A 22,380-nucleotide genomic window follows, 5' to 3' on the forward strand; every position below is an offset into this window, starting at 1 on the left:
TGGATACGCCAGCTACTCCCCACTCTTGTCCCACCTCGTTATATGGATCCAGACTAGAGGAAGCAATTTTACCCAGCATGCTCAATTAGAAAAGCTTTAAAGAAAATGTTTTCTAAATGCAAATTATAAATTATCTCCCCAACACTCTACCAGAAGATCCCCAGGCAGGTTTGCCACCCAGGTTCCTCCCCACCCCCTAGTCAAAAATCAAGAAGAGATTCACTGTAAAACCAGAATAATTCAGAGCAACTCTGTTAACTTACTTGTAACTAGGTAGCTTCCCCTTGGTTTCTCGTACATAGGAAAGGTAACATTTCCATAAATCAATGTGTAAAACCTTCATAAGGCATCGCTGAAATAACTGTTTAATACATCAAGAAGACGTGATCAGGATTCCAGATACAGAAATTTGGTTTCTACTTTTAAAGCTATACAGTATGAATTAAAATAATCTTTGTAATTATGATTGAGATTTGTAAGAAAGAATAAGTTAAACTACTTTTCCTTTTGACTAAAGCATCTCCGTGCTATGCAAAGGAACTGGAGAGAATTAAGCAGAGAAATTCCTCCACGAACTTCACTGATTACAGCTTGGTAGCAACAGCAAATCGACTTTAGTGATACTTTTATCTGTGCTTTTGAATAGCGCATTCAATGACAACTATAGTTCTTTTCAATCTGCTTTAGTCTAACCACAAGATACTTGTTCTTGCTATAGAGATATATTACGTATATTGATAGGACTCACCTTTTCCACTTTGTCATAATTTTTTGCTTTAATCTATAGGGAAGCAGAAAAAAACAAATCACTTAAGAAACTATTTTAGAATAGTAGGAATATATTCTTCATACAGTACTATAGCATTCCAGTTTGTACTTTGGCTGCCTAAACTAATTACATTGTAACACCACATAATGTTGCAAAAATACAATTAAACATACAGAAATCATGTACTTTGCTTAGCTCTTTCAAAATTAGCGGGGTTTTTTTTTATTTATTTATTTTTCACTTCCACTAGGGCCAAAATTTAGGTCTCAGTACGTAAAGCTGCTTTCCTGTATTCTGGTTTGGACACCCAGACTTAGCCTCTTATTTTAAGGTATTCTGTTGCCTCAAGTGCATACATTGTCTTAGATACCAAAGCCTCTAGATGAGGATTTAGTAAATTAAGGGTCAAATACCATTTACAAAACTAGCAGGCTAATAAATGTATTATATTTGAATATTTATTTCTCAAAGTACACTTTGCTATAATATGCTGATGCTGAATAAGGGAGTAATAAACCATGGAGAATCTGTTTTTCAACAGGCGCCCCCAGCCCCGGTGCTCCCTTCCAGGAGGGACCAAACCACGCTCACATCTCAGCACTCGTTTCATTCAGACAGCATGCACACTGCAAGAGCAGAGGGTAAAACCTAGTCTCGAAGTAACAGGTGGCCTTTCAGATGAGACAGAAAAGCACGAGACAGATGCAGAGGGCAGACTGGCACCCTTCATTTATTTATTGGCTCCAGTTATGTTAATGTACTAGGTAATCCGTAGACGCACACCCTGAAGAAACAAAGAAAAATCTACAATGCCTCTAGAAGATGTTTATCTGTGTTGAAATAAAGAGCCTTTAATGAAAAGAAGGATTTATTATGTTGTATGGCATTTTTTTAAAGCATCAAAACTCCCTTTTAAATCTCATCGCTCTTCGTTTGTTTAGGGGATTCACAGCTTTTTCTTGGTATGAAACATGAGAGCCACAGGAGCAGCTCTGAAAGCCTTTCCTTTTTCCCAAGGAGCACGGCGGTAGGCAGTAAACAGCACCCTTTTGCACCAGATATTAATTATACCATTTTTATATCATTCTCATTCTAAAGCATGAAGAATTTTTAATGGAAGCTTTAGGAAACACAGTCTCATCTGCAGGAGGCCTAAAATAAGTAATATATCCTGCACTGCACTGTGCACTGCCTTTCCCGTCTGCTGTTTCCCTGAGTTTCTACCTCCTGCAACACCCTGGCCTCCTAAACATCAGGGTCCCATAGTGTATCCCCCATTTCTCTCACTCCTGAACAAGATCAATTAAAAATGAGATAATTCAAACAAGTTTTGCAGAAAAACTTTAATGGCATACATGGCAGACTGGACCCTTGTGTCCATACCACTTTTGAACTGGAGTAGTATCCTGCCCTGGTCGAGATGATTTTAAAAAAATCAGCGTTTGCAGGAATTTAAGCCTGATTACATCTCGCACACACAATTTTCACAAAGTCTTTCTGCAAACTATTCAGTTAAAAGATAGCTGACCAGAGAAATGACTGATTACAGAAGTAACATTGCTCTGAAGTAACAGTTAACTAGAACAAATCAGGAGGCGGCGTCTCCGTGCTACGGAGTGCAGCGTGCCCATCCTCTGCCGTACGACACCAGACCCAACACACCCGCAGGTACGGGGGACGCATCCTACTGCCGCTTTCTCACAGCTTTGTGTGAGAAGACCGCAATCTTTCAACCTTTAAAAAGCACCTACTGTAATAATTGTAGGGTTGTTTAGACAGAAGTCTTTTGTGGACACAAATTAAGGAGTCTTACATGTTAAATTTCTCCTCCACTGTAAAGACCAAAAAGGACATCTCCCATTTTACTTCATCCTTTTTTGACAGTAACTTTTCAGGTTTCTCAACACCTCTTAGAATATGACAAAAAGGATTCAGCTCTCACTAAAGTGCAAGAGCTCCCAGTCTATGTCTCCCACCCCCTGCAAACTCCTTTTATCCTTGGTCACCGAGTGGAAAAGAACAAATGAATCTTCCTTTGTATGTCTAGCACAGAGCACAGCTGACTACACTTTTTTCCCCTTGTACTTACTCAAGTAAAGTCTTCACTAAGATGAGAAGAATCCCCAGGAGATAGTATAAATCCTTTTTTTTTGTGAAAATTAAGTAAAATTAATCCATGGCTTTGCCACTGACAAAAGGCATCATCTTCAAGACCAAGACCAAAAATAATTTTTAAAAGCTCAGAATTCAAAGTTATAAGCAGGCAGGGCAAAAATTGGTGTGTCTTCCAGGTTTAGCCATGTAAAAAATGTTCTGCACATCTGCCTTGGGTTACTACACCAAAGACAATTCCTAGACGTCACTGATAGGGCTGTGAATGCGGTCTGCCTGCTCAGCACATCTCCCTCCCCCGTCACCCAAAAGCCCAATGACAACTACTACTCGGCATAAGTGACCCAGACTGACCTCAGTAATTGTGTACGGCATCAAGTAAGTGCACAGTAATCCCACTTAATTGTTTACTAGAGCAGTTTTATTAGTGCATGGCACCACTGTCACCAAGCAACATCAAAAAGACGGAGCACAGAGTACTTATCAATTAGACTACATGCACTTCGAATAACCGAAGACCTTTAAAAGTAAAATATTTTGCTAAGGAAAAAAAAAAAAAAAGCTATATTCTTTATTTGCATGTGTTACAGCTCAAAGAACAAAACATTTTCTACATGAATGATCAGATACATGAAAAGCTGCTGTCCACATCTGGACTTCAAGTCAGCGTTATGTATTTGTTAAATCCACACAAGTGGTTTGATACTGATATCTGAAAATTCAGAAATCTTGGTACTGATTAAGTTAGGAGGTTGGAGATTGGCAGCATTTGTTAAAAATAAAGGAAAAAAAAAGCAATATTGGCCAATGCTTACTGGGTGTCTCTCACTGGAGAGTTTTTACCAAGCCCCCCAGAGCTAGAGGGAAGAGCAGCTATTTCTCCTCCAGGAATTTGTTTGCATTTCTTGGCTCACTGCTCCCAAGCAAACATCCTGGCAGCCCTGGCACAGGGATGCCACAGGGATGGGGAAAGCCCATCACCAGAGAGGGCACACGCTGCCTCCAGGACCCACCCTCACACATTTCTGTTACACTTCTTGTTTTTCTTATAAAAGACACAGGAACACGCAGTGATTAGACACGGACAAGCATTAAAGGATTGACAATTAATACTGTATTTTTGTCCTTAGAGACAAACATAATGAAGCGAACTATAGATCTTTACAATAGATAACCCTTTAATTTGTAACGCTGCCTGTATTCCTACTCTGCTTCAATTCGAGAGGTAGGCACTACCCTCATGGAGGCTAACATATAGGAGTGTCTCCACCACAAAATCCACCGCCTACGGAATGAGCTTAGACATACTGTCGTTCTAAGGTAAAATTGGTATATATGTATATCTCCCCTCCATCCCTGAAGAGTCTACAGAGACCACCTAGTCTGACCAGCTATACTTGGACACTCCTGTAGTAAAATACATCTGACTTTGCCCTCCTCTGCCTGTGACAATGACAAATTCCACCTGTTTTGCAAAAAGAGTAACTTCAAATTTGATGCACCAATACGAAATTTAAGTCACTACTGTATCGGCTTTGTACATGACAAATTTATAACAGGGTCAAATTTCTTCCCAGAATACACAACATGCTTCCCAGTAACGAGCTTTGCAAACATTCAAGGGCAAAATTTAATCCATAAATTACATTGCACTTCACCTTTTTAAATAGGCTTATTAAAACACATATGATTATGCAAAGCAAGTGGTTTTATTAATCTTAGGACTTAAGACTACTTGTAGTTGTCTAGAAACATACAACACAAACCTAAGAAGTTTGCTTGTTTTATTTTAACCTTTTCAGTGTTTCTTGGTTTCAACCAAGCTCCTAAGGAAGCAAGGTCAGCACATGGTAGTTAAGGATCTGCATGGCTTTTTCTGGCATGACTCTCATTTACTTCTTCTGGGCCTCATCTATTTTTATATTCCAACTCCCTCTCCTTTTTCAACTGTTATCTTCCAAGGAAAAAAATTATTTTCTCAAGCACAAAATCTGATGTTCCCTTACCCACTGCTTCCAGCTCTCCCCTTGGTGAGGTAGATCCTCTTGCCCTCTCCACTCCCCATCACCCCTGCACTGCTCTCCAATGGTTTTTGGAACTTTTTTTGGAAGAGGGACCTGAAGAGAAATGCCACGCACCACTGGCAGACTGCGCCAGCTGATGAGGGACAGGCTAAGAGAGAAGAAAACACCACAGCAGCACCAGCATTAACTTTCCGAGGATTTAGTTCATAGTGACCGGTATTTTTAGAACTACTATTTCCTAAAATCCGGTTTCATTATAAATACTACCATGTATGCAACATATTTAATGTTTTTTTTAAAAGCACATATACAACATACGTTTCAGGGTACAAAATTACAACCAGAGCATACATGTATGTATTTGGAAGTACTGCTTTTGTTTATTAACTGAAGGGAGCTCACTGTTAAAGACCTGCATTCATTCACACAGATGACTAGGTATTAGGTAATTAAAAAGTTAACATTTTAAAAACAAAATCAGACTACACAAAATTTATCATCACCGAATCCATTTGTGTTGACCATTTGCTTTTTTTTTTTTTTTTTTTTTTACATCTTGATTGTTAGGGTAAAATAATCAACTACCCACTGTCAAGTCCAGTGGGATGTAATTTGGGTCTCCACTAGTACAGAACCGTATGTGCAAAAAACACATTCACATTTCTCTACCTGTTTTCAAAATACAGGTTAGGGCTGGCTGGAGAGATGTTCACACTTTATTTGCAGAATAAATACTGCGCAGACCATAGCAGTTCAAACTTCTCAGATTGCCTCAAAGAAATGTAAAACTTTGGAAGGATGAAGAGTGCAACATGCTAATTCATTCTTCTGTCTAAGCACATCCAGCCTTTTGCTATTTGCTGAGGCTTCCAGTCAGTGACTAATTGTGTGAGCACTTAACATGACAAACTCGTTTTCCTACAGGTCAAATAACAGCAATTACCTTTTCAAACAGCAAACCAAGCTCTGCTCAAGTACATGAAGTGCAGGTGAAATGCAGGTCTAACATTGCACTCACATGTGGTCATTAACACAAGGAGGCTGGATTTTAACTGCCTAGATAACTGGATGTAAAACTTATGCATGCTGAACAAAGCACAAATTTCATTTGTGCATGATATTCCAAGGCTTAGCCAATGAAATCCTTTATTTAAAAACATTAGCATATAATTGCAGATGTAATTTCTGTAATATATAATTTTACTACAATTTGTACCAGACAAGGATGAATGATTTGGTATTTCTGCAGTCTTCATTCAGAGTTTTAATATTCCTTGTGAAAAGACAGCTTTTATCTTTCTATTAGTAAAGATGGCAAGGAAGAGATACAGTACACAGAGTATGGGAAAACTAATTTTCTCAAAATGTAATAAAATGACATTCTAAGTATTTTCATTCAATATGGTGTAATTTTTCACATTCACATGCTTATGCGTCTCAATTTCAAAGGCTGCCATACAATGGGATTTGAAAACTTCCTTAAAATTATTCTAAATGAAATGCCACCAACTACTATTACATGTGTTGTTTCTACAGCTTCCACAACCATGGCATTACACCAAAATTTAAAAAATCATTTTGTTTCCACTAGATATATCATCACTTGAAAAACAGTCCCCTTACAGGATGCAGTCACAGCTGCCATACAGATGGCTACAGTGTAGAGCCAAAAAAAGCACCATTTTGCAGTCTGCTTCCTGTGCAACCTTCTTTTAAGGTTTCACAGTTGTTTCCTGATAAACAAACTAGTGGCCTATCATGTACACTATCATGTATTTATATTTAGATACACTTTGAATTTGCTCACAGTATTTAAGAATAAATCAACTTTTCAGTAACTAAGACTATTGTTTAAGCTACTGAACAGCACCTGTAATTCTGCAAACCCAATTACCAGTTAATGTCCTACATATATAAATATGACAACAGGCACTTACTGGGCGACTAACGAAAATGTTAACTTTCTATAGCAAAATTCTGGGCCACGTCACCATTTCCTGTTAAAGACAAAAAAGCCCAGCACAAGGCGGTTCGATCTACAGGAAAAATGAGCATTAGCAAATGAAGGGCAGCATTTTTCATAAGGAGCCAAGCTGCAGTGGGAGATCGGGACAGGACAGTGGCAGAGCTAGAGGAAGCTGCTGCATGAATAGCCAGTAATACAAAAGGTTATTCCTCACTCTAACTTCTTGAAGATTGTCATTACAGCCTCATGACCCCCAGCCTTTAATAGCCTTCAGGAACAATTAACCAAAGCACATTAGGCTAACACACTCTACCAACCTTTCTCCTCTCAGAGGCAGCAGCCTACATATCTCCCTACATGAACATCTCTACCATCTGACTACTAGTGAAAAAAAATAGGGATGACTGAAGACTTGAAAAGACTATTTCCAAAACTGTGAGCATAAAACTAGATTTATCTGGAAGTTCAGGGAAGGGAGGAACCCAGCTGCGCCTGCAGCAGGTGGTGAGGGAGCAGCTCAGAAGCAGAAGTCTTTTTTCTGAAAAGAGTGCAAACGAAGAAATTGTGAAATGCTACTCTGAAGGCGCAGCAACATATGCCCCAGCTGAAACGGAGTTAAATCATTCTCAATTAAAAAACCTACATAAACAAGTAATTACCAATTAAAAAAATCCCGCAGGTGGAAGGCATCTTTTTGTTTAATCTATTAGATTAAAAAAACCCAATACCTTTAATTTTCAGATGCATCAGCAAAGAAATTAATCCAGAATAATACATGAATATAATATCCTTAGATATCAGCAAACTGTCTGCATTCTAGAAGAGCAGTAATACAAGGATTGAGAATCTGGCCAACCTTGCTGAACAAATTTACAGTAAATTGATTGATCTAGAAGTGAATAAAGATTAACACATTGCAGTAAAGAAACTTTGCTACTAATATAGTTTGGAATATTAAAGAACTACCTGCCTCACCTAATTCCTAAATATCTACTCCAGTGTGAAGAAGAACAAGGACTTCATTAAGAAATAAGAGAGATCAGAGACAGAGTTAGTAAAAGATAGCTATTGTGCTTTAATTTACACCTTAGTGCAATTTGAATTAATTTCCCCATTCAGACACATCTTTAGGACTAGCATCTGCCTCTACTCCCTTACAGAAAATGTTGGCCTCTTGCTCTTGCAGTGAGGCACTTTATTCCTGTAATATTTTGAAAAGCAAGCATAAATTTCAGGCACCATTATCAGGAGACTAGCCAGAGGGTGCAGAGAGAAGTATTTCTTTATGGGCAGTCTTAAAAAAAGTGTGGTGACAAAACTGTTAAATGATTTTTCTAGTTGGAGAACAGTACTGAATTGCAATCACTGATTCACTCACTCTCTCATTTATTTCTGATGCCACATACACCTTTTTCTTCCCTTTGTTTTCAATCTCGATTATAAAAATGAAGATGCGAGTTCTTAAGCTTATTCCCCCTTTCTTCCCATCTATTTAATTCTCTATTCTCACAGCTCACCTATATATAGCTCATATAAAGCAGCAGTACTGCTAGCTTTTCTTCCTTGTTCTATTTCCTCAAACTCTTCCGTGCCAAATGATTGTTTCCTCTACACGTTTTAAGACAACTGTCCCCAACAACATTTGATATTAGGTATATAATCAATAGTTACGCTTTCCCTCACAAATCACTTTTCATATATCCGCTCTTTTCTTAATGTAAGCAGTTCTCACATGCCAATTGAAAAAACAACAGACCGTATCACCTCTTTAATAAGCACCTTCTGTTTGTGGTCATACCAGGTTTAGTAGATGGCAACAAGTACTTCCTGATTAGGGAGAGGCAGGACTACATTATCACTAGTTACTAGATTTTTATACAAATTTTGATCCATTCCTTCCTGTTCAGTCAATTTTGCTCCCATATTATCTTTTGCTCACTTTTTGCATCTAACAGTTTCACACGGTCATTCTGAGATACGGGTCCTTGCCCACTGATTTCACCTGAACTGTACCATCCACTTCACAGCCCACGTTCTAAAATGTGCCTGTAAAACTCCAGCAGCCTACCAACATGCATGTCTGACTAAAAGCACCGAGACCTCCCACCTAACATCAGGAAGATGTCTTTCATACTCCTTGCTCAGCACTATTTGAGAAAACAAGAACTTGTCATAGGTGTTTAGGTCTTGCCATGTACAAGCACGTTTTCTGTAACAGGATCTAGCTTTATGCTTATAACTGGGAATTACGAGCTACCTACTCCAAACATTTTTCCAAATAATGGGAGACAATCCAGTGTTCTTTGCTGCTTTGGTGTTTATTGCACTTTACTGTACTACACATCTTTATCTCTGGTACACATTCTTTAGTATCTTCTTCAAATCAGGAAAATAATTACCTTTTTTATTTAGGCAATTTGCCTATTATCAAATTTAATGTAATATTACCTGTATGCAGTAATTTACAAATGCTAAGCATCCTTCTGTCTTCCTCTCCTTTCTAGCCAGATTCAACTTCATACCTAGATTCTCAATTTGTCTGCAAATCTCATTTTAATCAAAAGTCAATTTTGAACACGCCCCGTGGCTTGTAATTTCAATTTCACACTCACTTTAAGCCGCTGCAGAAAACACCATCCCACGTTCACACTCCTGCAAACTACCTTGCTTCCTTCCTGACCTATGCATTGTGGTTCTTCCTACGTACTTTAGTTCACTTCTGCTTCTCATTCCTGTTTCTCAATGTCTTTTGTATTTTACAGAAGCAGTGGAAAGTTTTAAAAAGTGTTTTCAGATGACTAAGATTAACAGATCTACTGATATCCTTTGCAGTTATTAGGAAGTATGCCATTTCACAAAGCAGCAGTGATTTTTTGCCTAGAATTAATTTTATATTGGTTTAACTCTCAGAATAATGAATTTATAGGACTCAAAAGCACATATAGCACCCATGGATTGCAAGATAATCTGTTAACACGACAAAGTGCAATGAGATAAATTAAAGACTTGCTGTCTTATTTATTGGCCAGATCATTGAAGTGAAAAAGTAAAATTAAGAGGGAAGCATAAAAGCAAGGTATCTGGCCCATCTCACTGGGCTACAGATCCCCAATCTGTAAACTCAGATAAATTACACCAGCTGTCTACCTCAACCGTGTATCATAAGCGAACAGTCCCTCAGCAGGGGCAATGGAATTGGACATATGCGCTCCTCTAATGCTTTTTTTCAGCTAATTTAGTAAGATAATAGGTGCCAGTATCTTAGACAAGGTTGCCATACTGAGGAGCATAAATACATTGCAGTCTGCCATCACCACTAGCAAGGCACTAACCCCGTAACCCAAGCTAAAAGCTCCTTGCAATACTAAGACCTCAAAAACAAGGCAGGGATCAGACTGCTGCAGCAGACTGCGTATCACAAGGGGTACGTGAGGCATCACTATCTAGAAAAAATAAAAGCCAATTGTTTCGTTACACAGATCTCACACTGTAAAATGCCCTAAGATCTAACTTAAGACCCTTAATCTAAAATTGTGTAGTTGCTTTTGACTTTTATCAGAGATCAGTGTTCATTACAGTAACTTACAGCTCATTACAAAAAAAAAATCTTTCCTCCTTTGATTTTGGTATCCTCAAAATACCTCAGAGAAAGTAAGAAAGCAAAATTTATAAGAAAGTGATGATTTTCTGTGTAATCTTATAATATAGCTGGGGGAAATGGGACATTTTAGGGGGCATGAAGTTCCCCATTAGGTTTATAGTTTGATGACTTCTCACTACACTCATTGCGTGCCTAGAGTTTTGATATATTATTTTCAAATATGCTTGCATAAAAGTGCAGAAAAGGATAAGTTTGATAACCATAACTGTTTCACACTGTCAATTACGGTATTTCAGGAAAATTATTTTTGTAGGATGAAGTTATCAAATAATAGTAATTTTTGTATGGAAGGTTTTAAGAATTCTCCATTCATTCACCAAGATTATGTGAATAATACACCTGAAGAAGCCAGAATTTCTTTCTAGAGCCTACTTTTTAAAAGGATCCTTGAATACCTATTTAAAAATGAAGCAACACATCTAGAAGGCAGCAAAAGTCCCTTAAACAGTCTCCACACTGACTTAGAAAAAAGGGCTAACAGTCCAAATGAAGAAATCTTAGGATGAAAAACAACTTCTGCCCTTTTGAGTGGTCAAATTCAGAGACCATGCATTAACTCCTTCCATTTTCTAGAGTGGATGTGGTCTAATAAAGACTCTCTGCAAAATAAAAGCAGCCAAACAAGCAATTATCCTGGGAAAAAGGAACACAAGTTACTCAAAGAGTAAAAAATGGTACCACAAGATGTAATTGTATCATACAGCAAAATCTTACTGTTACAATATTAGCACAAGACTAGCTTGGCCTGTCAGCAGAGGACAAATTGTTCTTAATGTTTCATCTCCATGGCTGGAATGTAACGAGCAATTTGCCAATAAAATGTTGCAAAAATGGTCCCAAGAATGGTTCTCAAAACCATTAGATTGGTCCTAAGCCTCCAAAGATGCCTACTGGCTCTAATGTTTGACCACAGAAGACAGTTGTCTCATCATAGGAAAACAAGAATCAGAAATCTAGAAGTAAATAGTGGGGAATAATGCTGAGGCACAAGTAATTCCCTGCAACTGCATCGCAGCATTAATTTGTGGCTAACAGGATGTATATACTGCATGAAAAAATAAGCCTTACTAAACCCAAACCAAATGCACTTGAACTGCAATGCTACAAAAGTAATCTTACAAGGAAGGGGTGTGCATACCAGATTTGCCATGGATTTCCTCCAAAATCATGAAGAAACATTCATGTCAGTCATTTACTAAACTGAGAAAATAATCTGCCTCAGAAATGTAAGATTAACCTAATGACTGAGCCGGTTTTGTTCTACAGCAATGAGATATTCCATCTGAACTTCAGGGAATTAGCATATTTTTCTAATATAGGCAGGTGCCCTAATCAAAAATCCTTCATATGTCTGTCAGAAATCAAGGAAATTTTCTACTGTTTCCTTTGTGAGAATGCCTATTCTTAATCATAGTTCCTGGAAAGTCTCACCTATGATGTTAAAAAAGGAAACACTGTATTTTAAAAGTTGATTACAGAATGAAACATCCAGACTTCTGTCTTTTGTCAGTAGCATTCAGTGGTAAGAATTAATAGCTTCCTTAATGTTTTACTGCAGGGTCTTCTCAGTATCTCGTTACCAAGTCTGGACTGATCACAAACAGCCTAATCTGAACCCACATGAACACTGCAAATCTTCTTGGTTAAAGACTTGATCCAAAAACATTTAAATGCATAGACTCTGCACAACTATTCCTGGATCTCTGTTTCCAGAATACTTGAATTTGAGTGCAATTACTATCCCAGCTAATCAGACTGCTTAGGTACTTTAAAAAACAGGTTTCTAGAATATTTAAATGCTATATGCCTTTCCTCACTTAAACGCTGTACAAATACAGTTTTTAAAGTGACTTCCCCTCCTCCCTCCCTTTCAAACTTCAGCTTGATGCCTTCAAAGGTTAAAGCTAAGCCTGCTGGGCTTCCACCTATGGGAATAGTCCCACTATTCATAAAACAGCATAAAGACAAAAATATACATACAGGTACTTTAAAATCTGTATGAGTTGATATTAGTGCTTAGGTAACTTATTAAGCTGCCTTACACTTGAACAATTGGCTACATAGAGATGCACTGAGGTTGGAAAATAAAGATTACACATTCCCATGCTTTAGAAATGAAAGCTACATAGGTGACATTTTGACTGAAATGGGAGGGGGACTAGCTCTACACTGTCTTTAATTTTATAGGTCAACTCAAATAACTTACACCTTACGTGAGGTTGGTTTGTGGGGTTTTGTTTGTTTGGGTTTGGGCTTTTTTTTTTTTTTTTTAAACCACTCCATGCGATTAGCATTATAAGATTAAAACCCCATGTAAGTCAGCTGTACTTTTTGTAAGACAAACGACTTGTAAAGACAATTGTCTTTACAAGTTCATTATGTTGTTCCTATTTGAAATTCATCGGTGTCGGATCAGCAGAGAGAACACCTGTTCTGACTTCAGATTTCAATATAACATGTCATGTGCTAACACTCGTTTCGCATGCAGCTAGGTAGGTGCATTTACAACTGTAAATACTGTGTCATTCACATCTTACGAGAAAGATAAAATGCAAAAGCCCGCCATAAAAGCAGTACAGAAACTCACAGCCCATGTAGCCTAGCAAGAGAGAGATGGAATACAACTGACATCCCCTTTTCCTCCCACCTCTCCCTATCTCAGTATATAAAGAAGAAATACCAGATGTTAGAGTCAAGTATTTAAGCTGAAGACTCTGATTTCGGAGTAATGAAAGGACACTGGCACAGGTAAACCCCTCAACTTGCCAAAGAAAGGTTGGCCTTGACCCACAAGAAAACCCTGCTTACTGACAAGAAGGGAATGGCTACTTTTATGTATGCCTGTACAGAACAACAAATACAGCTGGTAGTTCTGCCCCCTTGCTAGAGAGCACTGTGAATTAGTTTCTTTTCAGCACCGCATTGTTTTGATACTAATAATCTCATTTCTTTGTTGCTTTTCACAGTGAAAAATGTGTTTTCTTCTACACCCTGACACCAGCAAGTGGTGTCCATGTAGAATTAGACATATTCTAGGAAACTGCTGTTTGAGACAGCAGAGATCCAGTCAGTTTGATACTTCTTCCCCCTACCCCTCAAACTGAGCATTTTGTGGCTCTTCTGCTATAACTGATGATTCAGAAATCCCAAATAAAGTGTTCTAAAACTTTCTGTAAAAAAGAGCCTCTTCAGTAGATGGACAGCAGGAATTTATTTGATTGAGACCATGAGGACTTTAGCTGCTAGGATAGATGCATTGTTACATAGACAAAGACTGGACAGAAAAATACAGAATACTTGCAGATAGCATTTGCATTAACCAATGTTGCAAAATGCCTGCCAGTTTCAAGCATTGCATTAAAAAAATAGTATGTAGGCTCTCCGCTGATTTGCATTTAATTTGCACAGAAGCACACAAGGGATCTCAGAAATACTAAGTTATCTTTTGTTACATTTGGCTGCTTTAAGCTAGGATGCCAAGAGCAGTACTTGGTCTGATGTAAAACCACCAAGCGCACAATACCAAACCACCATCTGTAAAAGCAGCATGTAACTAGCGCAGTCGCTTTGCTGATAATTTCTATGACTGGCAGAAAATATTTGGTTAAGTATAAAAAAGAGAACTGCTACTGTAACATAATGCAAGCTACGTAAATTGAGAAGATGCAGCGCACAGCAAGGCAGACGATGTTCTCAAGAAAAGGTGTGAATTTCCCCGCATTCAAACTTTAGCCTAGCGTTGGAAGACGACACTGCTTGACTTGTTTTTGGTGTATGCCATCACGGTGACACAGTGTGCTTAAGAGTCCGGTCTGAAGATTTAGCAACACAGTGAAGCACCGCTACTAAACCTCTGTGATTCACTGAATCAGCCAGCACTTGAGCGAAGAACTGACCGCGAATATAGATTGTAGCAGAAAACTCTGCTCACACAGGTCAAAAATATCGTAGTCTACACAGTTTTTAAGCAACTCTGCCACCCTGGGAGAAAGGCAAAACACATATAGTACTACCGAGTTCAAGCAGTTAGCGCAACTTAACAGTTCGTCAAGATTTCTATGTGTTGGAGGCACAAAAATACACTCTAAAAGCAATGAAAAATGTTTGACTATGAAGTTTTTGCAGAAATGACAGACTGCTCTAAGTCTGTCATGCAGGCTAATGGTAACACCTCATCAGTGCAGTGTCTTCATTTGATTCAGACCAAAGATCAACAAGAATCATCAAACTTAATTATTTAGAAACACCTGTATTTTTCTCATTAGTAAATTCAAAAAACCCCACAGATTGACCTTATTTTTAGAATTTCTGCAAATGGGAAAGAAAACAAAAGTCACAAAACTCTTCTGGAGGTAAAACTGAATTTTAGGAACATCAATAAAATCACAAATAAACATGTAACATCTAACTTTGTGCTTTTTTTTTTTTTTTGTAAATAGGTGAGATTTCTTACGCAATAGTAATTTTTTTAACAGCTAAGACTAGTAGCAAGAACAGTAGAAACTTTGTGGCATTATGAAAAGAGAAACTTACCTCCATCTGCTTAGTGCCAGAAAAATATTTCTGCTGCATTAAAGTCTGTCAGCTAATATTAAAATTCCACAGTACTTCCCTTTTAATACTCATCTTTAACTCACACAAAAAAGCATGTGTGATGTAATTTTAAAATAGCAATCTTAAATTGAATTTACAACAAAAAAAACCCCTGCCTGAATTATGTTTAGTCACATCTTATATGGAGAAATAGAAGTTTTATCCTGTAACAGTAAATTGTACAGCCAGTTTCCTGCTCCGGCTTACCAGCACTGAGATTTTTATCAAGGGCAAATAGTGCAGAATATTCTGAGCTTTTAAACAACTACTTACACTGCCCATCCTGCTCAAGTACTACTGTGCAGTATTTCAGTTGACATAAATACATTGGTAACATTTCTGTGAGGAATGCTAGCTAGCGGGCAACAATAATGGGCAAGTAACATATACTTACCAGGGCAGCAACTCCTTTTTTAGGGAGCAGGGTAGGGCTGGGGACGCTGCTCTGTATTAAACATTTTAGCTTGCATCCACAGCATTTTTTCAGGTAACTTGCAACCAAAAAGTCATGTGTTGGGGACTATTTTAGAGTGCATTTTTATAAAGAAAATCTTAAGTAGCTAGTAGGGGTGTCAGAGGCACCTATTTGTCCTTTTCAAGATTCATCCCAGTCTATTTAAGACCAGTCAATTTGAAACTTTACATTCTTCATTATAAATGAACTGCACTTTCTTTCAGTTACTTTTTATACAATGATCAGTCATCATCACCATGGAGTAGGCACTTCTAGCACAATTTTACAATTAGACAGAATTTACAATTGCCAAAGCCACAGTCGGTCAGTGCTAGAACGATGAAATTCCCCTAGTGAAATTAAAACCACCAGACTAAGGCTCTTGGTGTAAGGCTTGCCATTCTAATTTAGTATGAAGGAAATGTTTCTTCATGTGTGAACTTGTCAGCACTATCAGGTTATGCAGGTAGACTTTCAAAGCATGCTGCTTGTACTAAAACTATTACTGCAATGCCTATGGAAAATCTGGGGAGAGGGGTCAACTGACATAGGTCAGCCGAAGGAAGAAAAGCTGCAAGCTAAACTTCCACCAGCAAGACGTGTTACAAAAGCAATTTTCTGTATACTTACTCACTGTCACTTATCTTCAACTTATATTAATTATATGTTAGTAAAAGTGCGTAACACCTTTAAGTAGATGAAAGCCTACATGTATTAAATTACCATCATTCTATTCTCCACAATAGTAAGTAACATCAATGAGAGGGCTTCTTACACCTCAAACTCCTGCATGATATGATGTAATTACAATTTTATCTTGTATCTGTGATACAGTACAAAAGAGTAAACTGTAGAGATTAACTAAACCAAGTTTCAGGGAAAGTTTATATGAAACTCAATTCAGATCTGTTCCTACAGTATACTGCATTTCATTGGCTGCTAAATGAGTTTATGTGCTTTACAAATGCAATACCATTACAATATCGCCAGCAGCCATGCAGTTGCATAATTAAGATATGTTAAGAACACTAGGTTTCTTATGCAATAATTAGGATGTAAAAAGGCTTCTCATGGGATTGGTTTGGGTTTTTTTTCCAAACAAAATCCAGAAAGTTACAGAAAGGCAGAAAAAATTTACAAATATTATTTCATTATTAGGGACACCCCCTGCTTTCTGTCCCATCAAAAATGGTAAGTAGAATCATGCTTCTTAAATTCAAAGAACATGTCTGAACCATCCAAAGACAGCTTCTTGATAAGGACTCCTGGGACCTGCTTGTCATCTGAAAGATGAAATGCAAGGGCACATCGAAAGATATGGCCCACAGGAATACCTGGTAAGAGTCCACAATTCTTACAGCAAATACACTTCTAAAATTCTGCCCATGGAAACATACAAAAATAATCTTTGGATGGATAGGGAGGAATGGAAGGCCAATACTGGGTTCAAGACAGCAAAAGTAAAGCAGGAAATCTAGCTCTGTTTTTCCCATCATTTACACACTGCATCAAGTCATGTTTTTGCACTCGGACTGAAGCTGTATATAATATAAAAAAAATCTACTCATTGTTATTCTAAATATATTCCACTTCAAGATTATGCAGAAATTATTTTCGTAAGTTATGAGTACCTACAAACTTTTAAGTAATCTAAGTAAATTATCTGTAGACAATTTCCACTGATATGCTCATACACTCAAATTTCTATTTAGTATGATTTTAAAAGTACATTAATGATGATGTGTTACCTTATACATAAGCATGTATATACACATGAATGAACATGTATATATGTACATAGTTTGAGAGATTCCTGAGGAATCCACAGGCATGGAACCTATAGCATGTTTTCATGTAACCATAAACACAAAAATAATCAAAATTGTGTCAGTGAATTTTAAATAGCACATTTGATTGTTGCTTTACCTTCCTTTCTAACTTTGGAAATACGAAGTACACTTTTTTTTTTTTTACTTCTGATCCATCACTTGCTTAAGTAATATATACATCTATCTATTAGGGAACAAGCCCTTAACAGAAGCTGCAGAGATGCAGAATTTGACAGAAGTCAAATACAACATTCATTTCTTCGGCTTCATATAGCCTGAAAGCAGATTTGAGATGAATGGTATCAGTATTAGAATAGGACAAGTCATTTCATAGTTCAAATTCTGATTTGAAACTATTTTGAAAATATGCTAAACCAGCTCCTAAATTAAGAGAGAACTTAACTGGAAGCCATACCAGCACCCATACATGCCCTATAAAATGCCACCATCTATTGCCAACAGTGTTACACATTTTATTTCTCCTGCTTGGAGAAATAAACAGAAGATGTAGGAAGCCGGGGCAGGGGAGGAGAAGACACTTGCAACTTTTTGGTCTTTGACAAGGCATCTTCCCCTCTCCTAAGGAAAACAATAAAAAGACCCAGCTGCAACCGAGTTGCCCTTTTTCCTATTTGGTCACACTATGAACATTTTAAACATCCTTAGTTTCATGTACAAATGTAGTTCCACTGAGCACAATGAAATTAACTCACATGCTAAATTCACCATGTCTGTTTTATCTGCAGGACAGCATATACATAACTACATACCCACCGCCTCATTTTTGTAAATCTAATCCGTTTTAATCTCCAAGTAGAGAGTTTATTTTAATTTTGTTTAAACAGTAAGATAGGTGTTTGAAAATCTGTACTTCCAGGAGAGATACCTGAAGGAAGTTGATGGCTTTGCTGTAGTCTGGACATAGAGAATATTAAATCAAACAACTAGGCATCATTTTGCAAGTTATCTTTCTGGTCCAAATGCATGACTTGCCAAGTATTTTTTAAAATGTATTCGATATTCATTCTCACAGAAACCAATACAGAAGTATCAGACTGTTTATAGTAAGAGTTTGTTCTGCTGCGGTCATGGGTTAACACTGCAAAGAGTGTACAGTCATTTCTTTTCCCAGTTTCACACACTGGTTATTTATTATTCTCTTTTTTTCATGCACTAATGCAAACCGTGGGGAACTGGAGAGAGTATAAGACTTCAAAAGTCTAAGTCCTATATAGTCATATTACAGGAATCAAATGATGTAAGACAGATAACCCTCTATCCCAGTACTGAACTTTTCAATTAGCAGATTCAGAGGAACAGTTCGAATTAATAATGATAAAGCCTATACAATTTAGATATATGCAGAAGCTCCGTAACTGTTTTGCTGAAACACAGAGTGAGCATGAAAGTATGAGTAAAATTACCAAGCTTCCTCGGTATAACAATCTTAGCTCTCCTCCTTTTGGAGAAAGTCGAAGACGTTAAAGCTCTGAAAGCCTTTAACCCAGCAGTCAGTCTACAAGACCTTTGGTGACAGGATCTACTAATAGATCAGCAATGTATGCTCACTGGAGCTTGTGAAAACTAAGATTAGCACACGGACCCTGCCACATGGCTTAGTACAATCTGCTTCTAAGGGAACAGACCCAGACGAAATATTTATACTTCAGGTTAGAAATGAGTTCTGTTCAACAGTCTTGTCTCAAGATGCAACAGGACTCTGCTCTATAGCAGTATTACTGAAAACTGTCCACAAACTAAATTTAAAAAGGATGTCTTTCTACTTATAATGCCTATCCTTAAACTGAAACATTTCTGACACCACAGTTCCAATGAATTCTGGAAATGCTCCCATGCTTCTATGCTATGGACATTTGTCACGACCAAACTAGTTGAACCCCAACATGGATCAGATTTCAATCACCATAAGGATCTTCTCATGTGTAGTTAACTGCATGTATAGAACTTGCCACAAAAAATGTGAATGCCATCTGCACAATGGTACAGTTATGCACCAAGGCATGTAATTTCTTCTCACTTTTGAATTGTTTTATGTAAGAAAGGAAAAATGTCAAAGCTTACGGTATTAGGTACACAACACTTCACTGCAGAAGTCCAAAATTGTTACCGGATGTAGAACACCTGTCACATTGAAGCCATCAGTGAGAAAAAGCACACCCTAACGAGGGGAAAAAAAACCCCCAACAATGCACACTCTCAAAGAACATTTGTACTAACAGGACGCAGAAGTGCCAGAATGAATGGCTTGCCTTCACAGAAGTTTCTAGCTAAGAGAAGCCACTGTATTTCATCACAGCAGTGACTCAAAGCCTTTTCATAGTCTGCAAAGAGATTCCGCAGCAAATAAAGTCAAGCATTATTTTATGTAGTAGCACTACAGATAAGGTTTAACAGAAAGTCTTCTCTCAGCCATCAGGCTTCTCCAAATCTGAATAAAGCGCATCAGGTAACTCAACCAGCTGACACCTGGAAGCTGGAAGAGATGTAGAAATGAATGAGAAATTATGATAATAGTTCCCTCACCCATGCAGATGAAGATAACCAATCTGTAGCTAATACAGGGTGCACAAGAAAGCTCTGTGTTTTTACTTCTGGTTCTTTTAGATTCAGACATGAGAAAGAAGCTCAAGTTTGTGCCTGACCTAACACACATCTCCCCCTCAAAATATCAATAGAAGGATCCGCAAATGACTTCAACAAAAGAAAGCACACAATGAGAAAAGTTTTCACTGTCCTCGTTACATTTGAAAGCGAGACTTCAAAAGTGTTGTGAACAAGATTTTTATATAACTAACACTTCTAACAGGGATGTTTCTGTCACCCCACACGGAAAGAATACAACAGAACAGGAAATAGTTCATGTTTATTCATGTGAAAACAGCAACACACTATAGAAGAGAGTTCATAGTAATCTCTTCATTAGGCATCACCTCCACTTCAAAAATTAAAATTCCTAACACTTTCCCATGATAATTTTTATGATCAAATACAGAAAACAGAATTATAAAGGAACCCACTAGTTGTAGCGCGCATCTTCTGAAACTACAAATGTCAATTATGTGGATAACTTTCTGATATTATACAACTTGTAGGACCATGGCAACTATGCAAGATGTACATGCCTGTATTTACATATTGAGTAGAGAAGACAGGAAAGAAGTTGCATTCACTTTCTAGTGCAAGTCTACAATAATCACACAGACAGAACAACATTTATTAACAGGAATGGAACAAGTCCACACATGAGTAAGAAAAGATCATAAATAATACAGTTGTAAAAAAGATTCAAAAATCTCAGACTGAGGTAGTCAAGATTGTGCAACATGGATGTTTGTACAGTGTACCTGTACAGCAGTTTCTCAAAAGCAGAAGTTTACTATGAGAAATGTGGTAGACTAGCAGGGTGGGCATGGATTGTAATGGGTATGTCTTCCATTAAGAAATTAGCAAAGATCAGCTAGTGATATATACAATATTTTCAGTTGAAAGTACCACTAAGCAGAACCTCAGCCAAGAAGTCTATTCTACTTTGACTTCCGATCACTCCAACTTCATCCTGACAGAAGTCAGTTCCCATTTTTCCCCAAGCAGAAGGATTTTGGTGGTATGTATAACAACTTTTTTCTGAACTCAGAACCAGATTAAAGTAAAACAGGGGAAGAAAATGCTTTGAAGAAACACAAACATTTTAAACAAAAACAATCATTTTTCTAAATGGTTTTATTTACATTTTTCATATACAAGAACGTTAAATGATACATTCTGACTAGTATCCACACCAGTGTGAATTACATGAATTAAAGATACTGATGTATTGCATATGATGAAATGCAAAACAATCAACCCTAAGCTTTGGTCCCACCCTCTGAATCCTCATACAGCATCTGATTTGTTACTGAGACATCTAAAATTCAAAGTGTTCATATCAAATAGAAGTGTTCTGAACAAATATATCTAGTTTCATTTCTTTAGAACAAGCAGTAACACAGGAGTCTTACTTGCAAAATTCGCAAGACGAAAAGTACATATTAACAGCCAAACACTTTACATGCATGTTACTAGCTTTGTATTTATTGTTTCTAAACTTGGGGTACTTGTCACAACTGTCTTGTGCTTATGATTTTTAAATCTTTAATTATGGCACCCTTTCAACCCCTACTAACAACAGTTCAAAGTGACCAGGATATAATGCAATATACTCAACAATGAAAAAGGTAAGAAGGTGTGGTGTGAACTGGCCTGAAACATTCAGGACAATTACAGATTGAAGTTTCCACTTAGAGCAACTGAAACTAAAAATTCTTTAGATCATTAAAAAAAAAGCTGCAAACACATGAACATAGTTTAATAAATGTGCCTAAGAGGATTTTCAGCCTGGTGATTTCTCAAAGGAAACTAGCAGAGAAAAAGGTGACAACTTCAAACGCTTGCTTCAGAACTACTGAAACATACCACTAGTAAAAGTTCTTTCAAGTGCATGAAAAGCATTATCAAGTCTTTCTGTATCTAAAAGATGGTTCAAACAGTCGAAGAGACAAAGGAAATAGTAATAGACAGCTGGGCCTATGGGATCATAGGGTGTATTACATCAGAATTTATTTTTACATTTCTGTAGCACCTTTTAGCCAGATGCCAAAAGCACTTTAATCACTAAAGTAAGCCTCACAACAACCCTGTGAGGTAGGTAGGTAGCTGTTTTAATAATGGCAAAACAGGTTAAATAACTTACCCAAGAAGACACAGCAAATCAGCAGAGCAGGCTAGAATCCAGATCATGTGATCTATGAATTTAACATTATGGCACACGTGGGACTGAGACTTACATGCTCCTTTAAAAATGTGAAAGAGGCACTGACATGTGAATTGATTCAAGTTTTCTGGATGTAGATTTTTACAGGAAAGGTATCAAGAGAAAAATATGCTTTAAGCAACTAGAGAAAACAAGAGTCCG

The 22,380-nt window shown here is 37.4% G+C and overlaps 1 protein-coding gene across 1 annotated transcript in view; it reads right to left on the reverse strand.

Moving 5' to 3' along the window:
• The window catches only part of CSTF3 (cleavage stimulation factor subunit 3), a 52,304-nt gene that overhangs the window by 16,305 nt on the left and 13,619 nt on the right, over window positions 1-22,380 (reverse strand). Inside the window, exons 4-5 of the mRNA XM_075713126.1 lie at window positions 749-781; window positions 264-361 (exon numbers count right to left, since the gene is read on the reverse strand). Of these exons, the coding sequence (XP_075569241.1) occupies window positions 264-361; window positions 749-781 (131 nt within the window). The remainder of the gene's footprint in view (window positions 1-263; window positions 362-748; window positions 782-22,380) is intronic.

This window comes from Pelecanus crispus, chromosome 6 (assembly GCF_030463565.1).
Source record: "Pelecanus crispus isolate bPelCri1 chromosome 6, bPelCri1.pri, whole genome shotgun sequence".
Classification (NCBI taxonomy): Eukaryota; Metazoa; Chordata; class Aves; order Pelecaniformes; family Pelecanidae; genus Pelecanus; species Pelecanus crispus.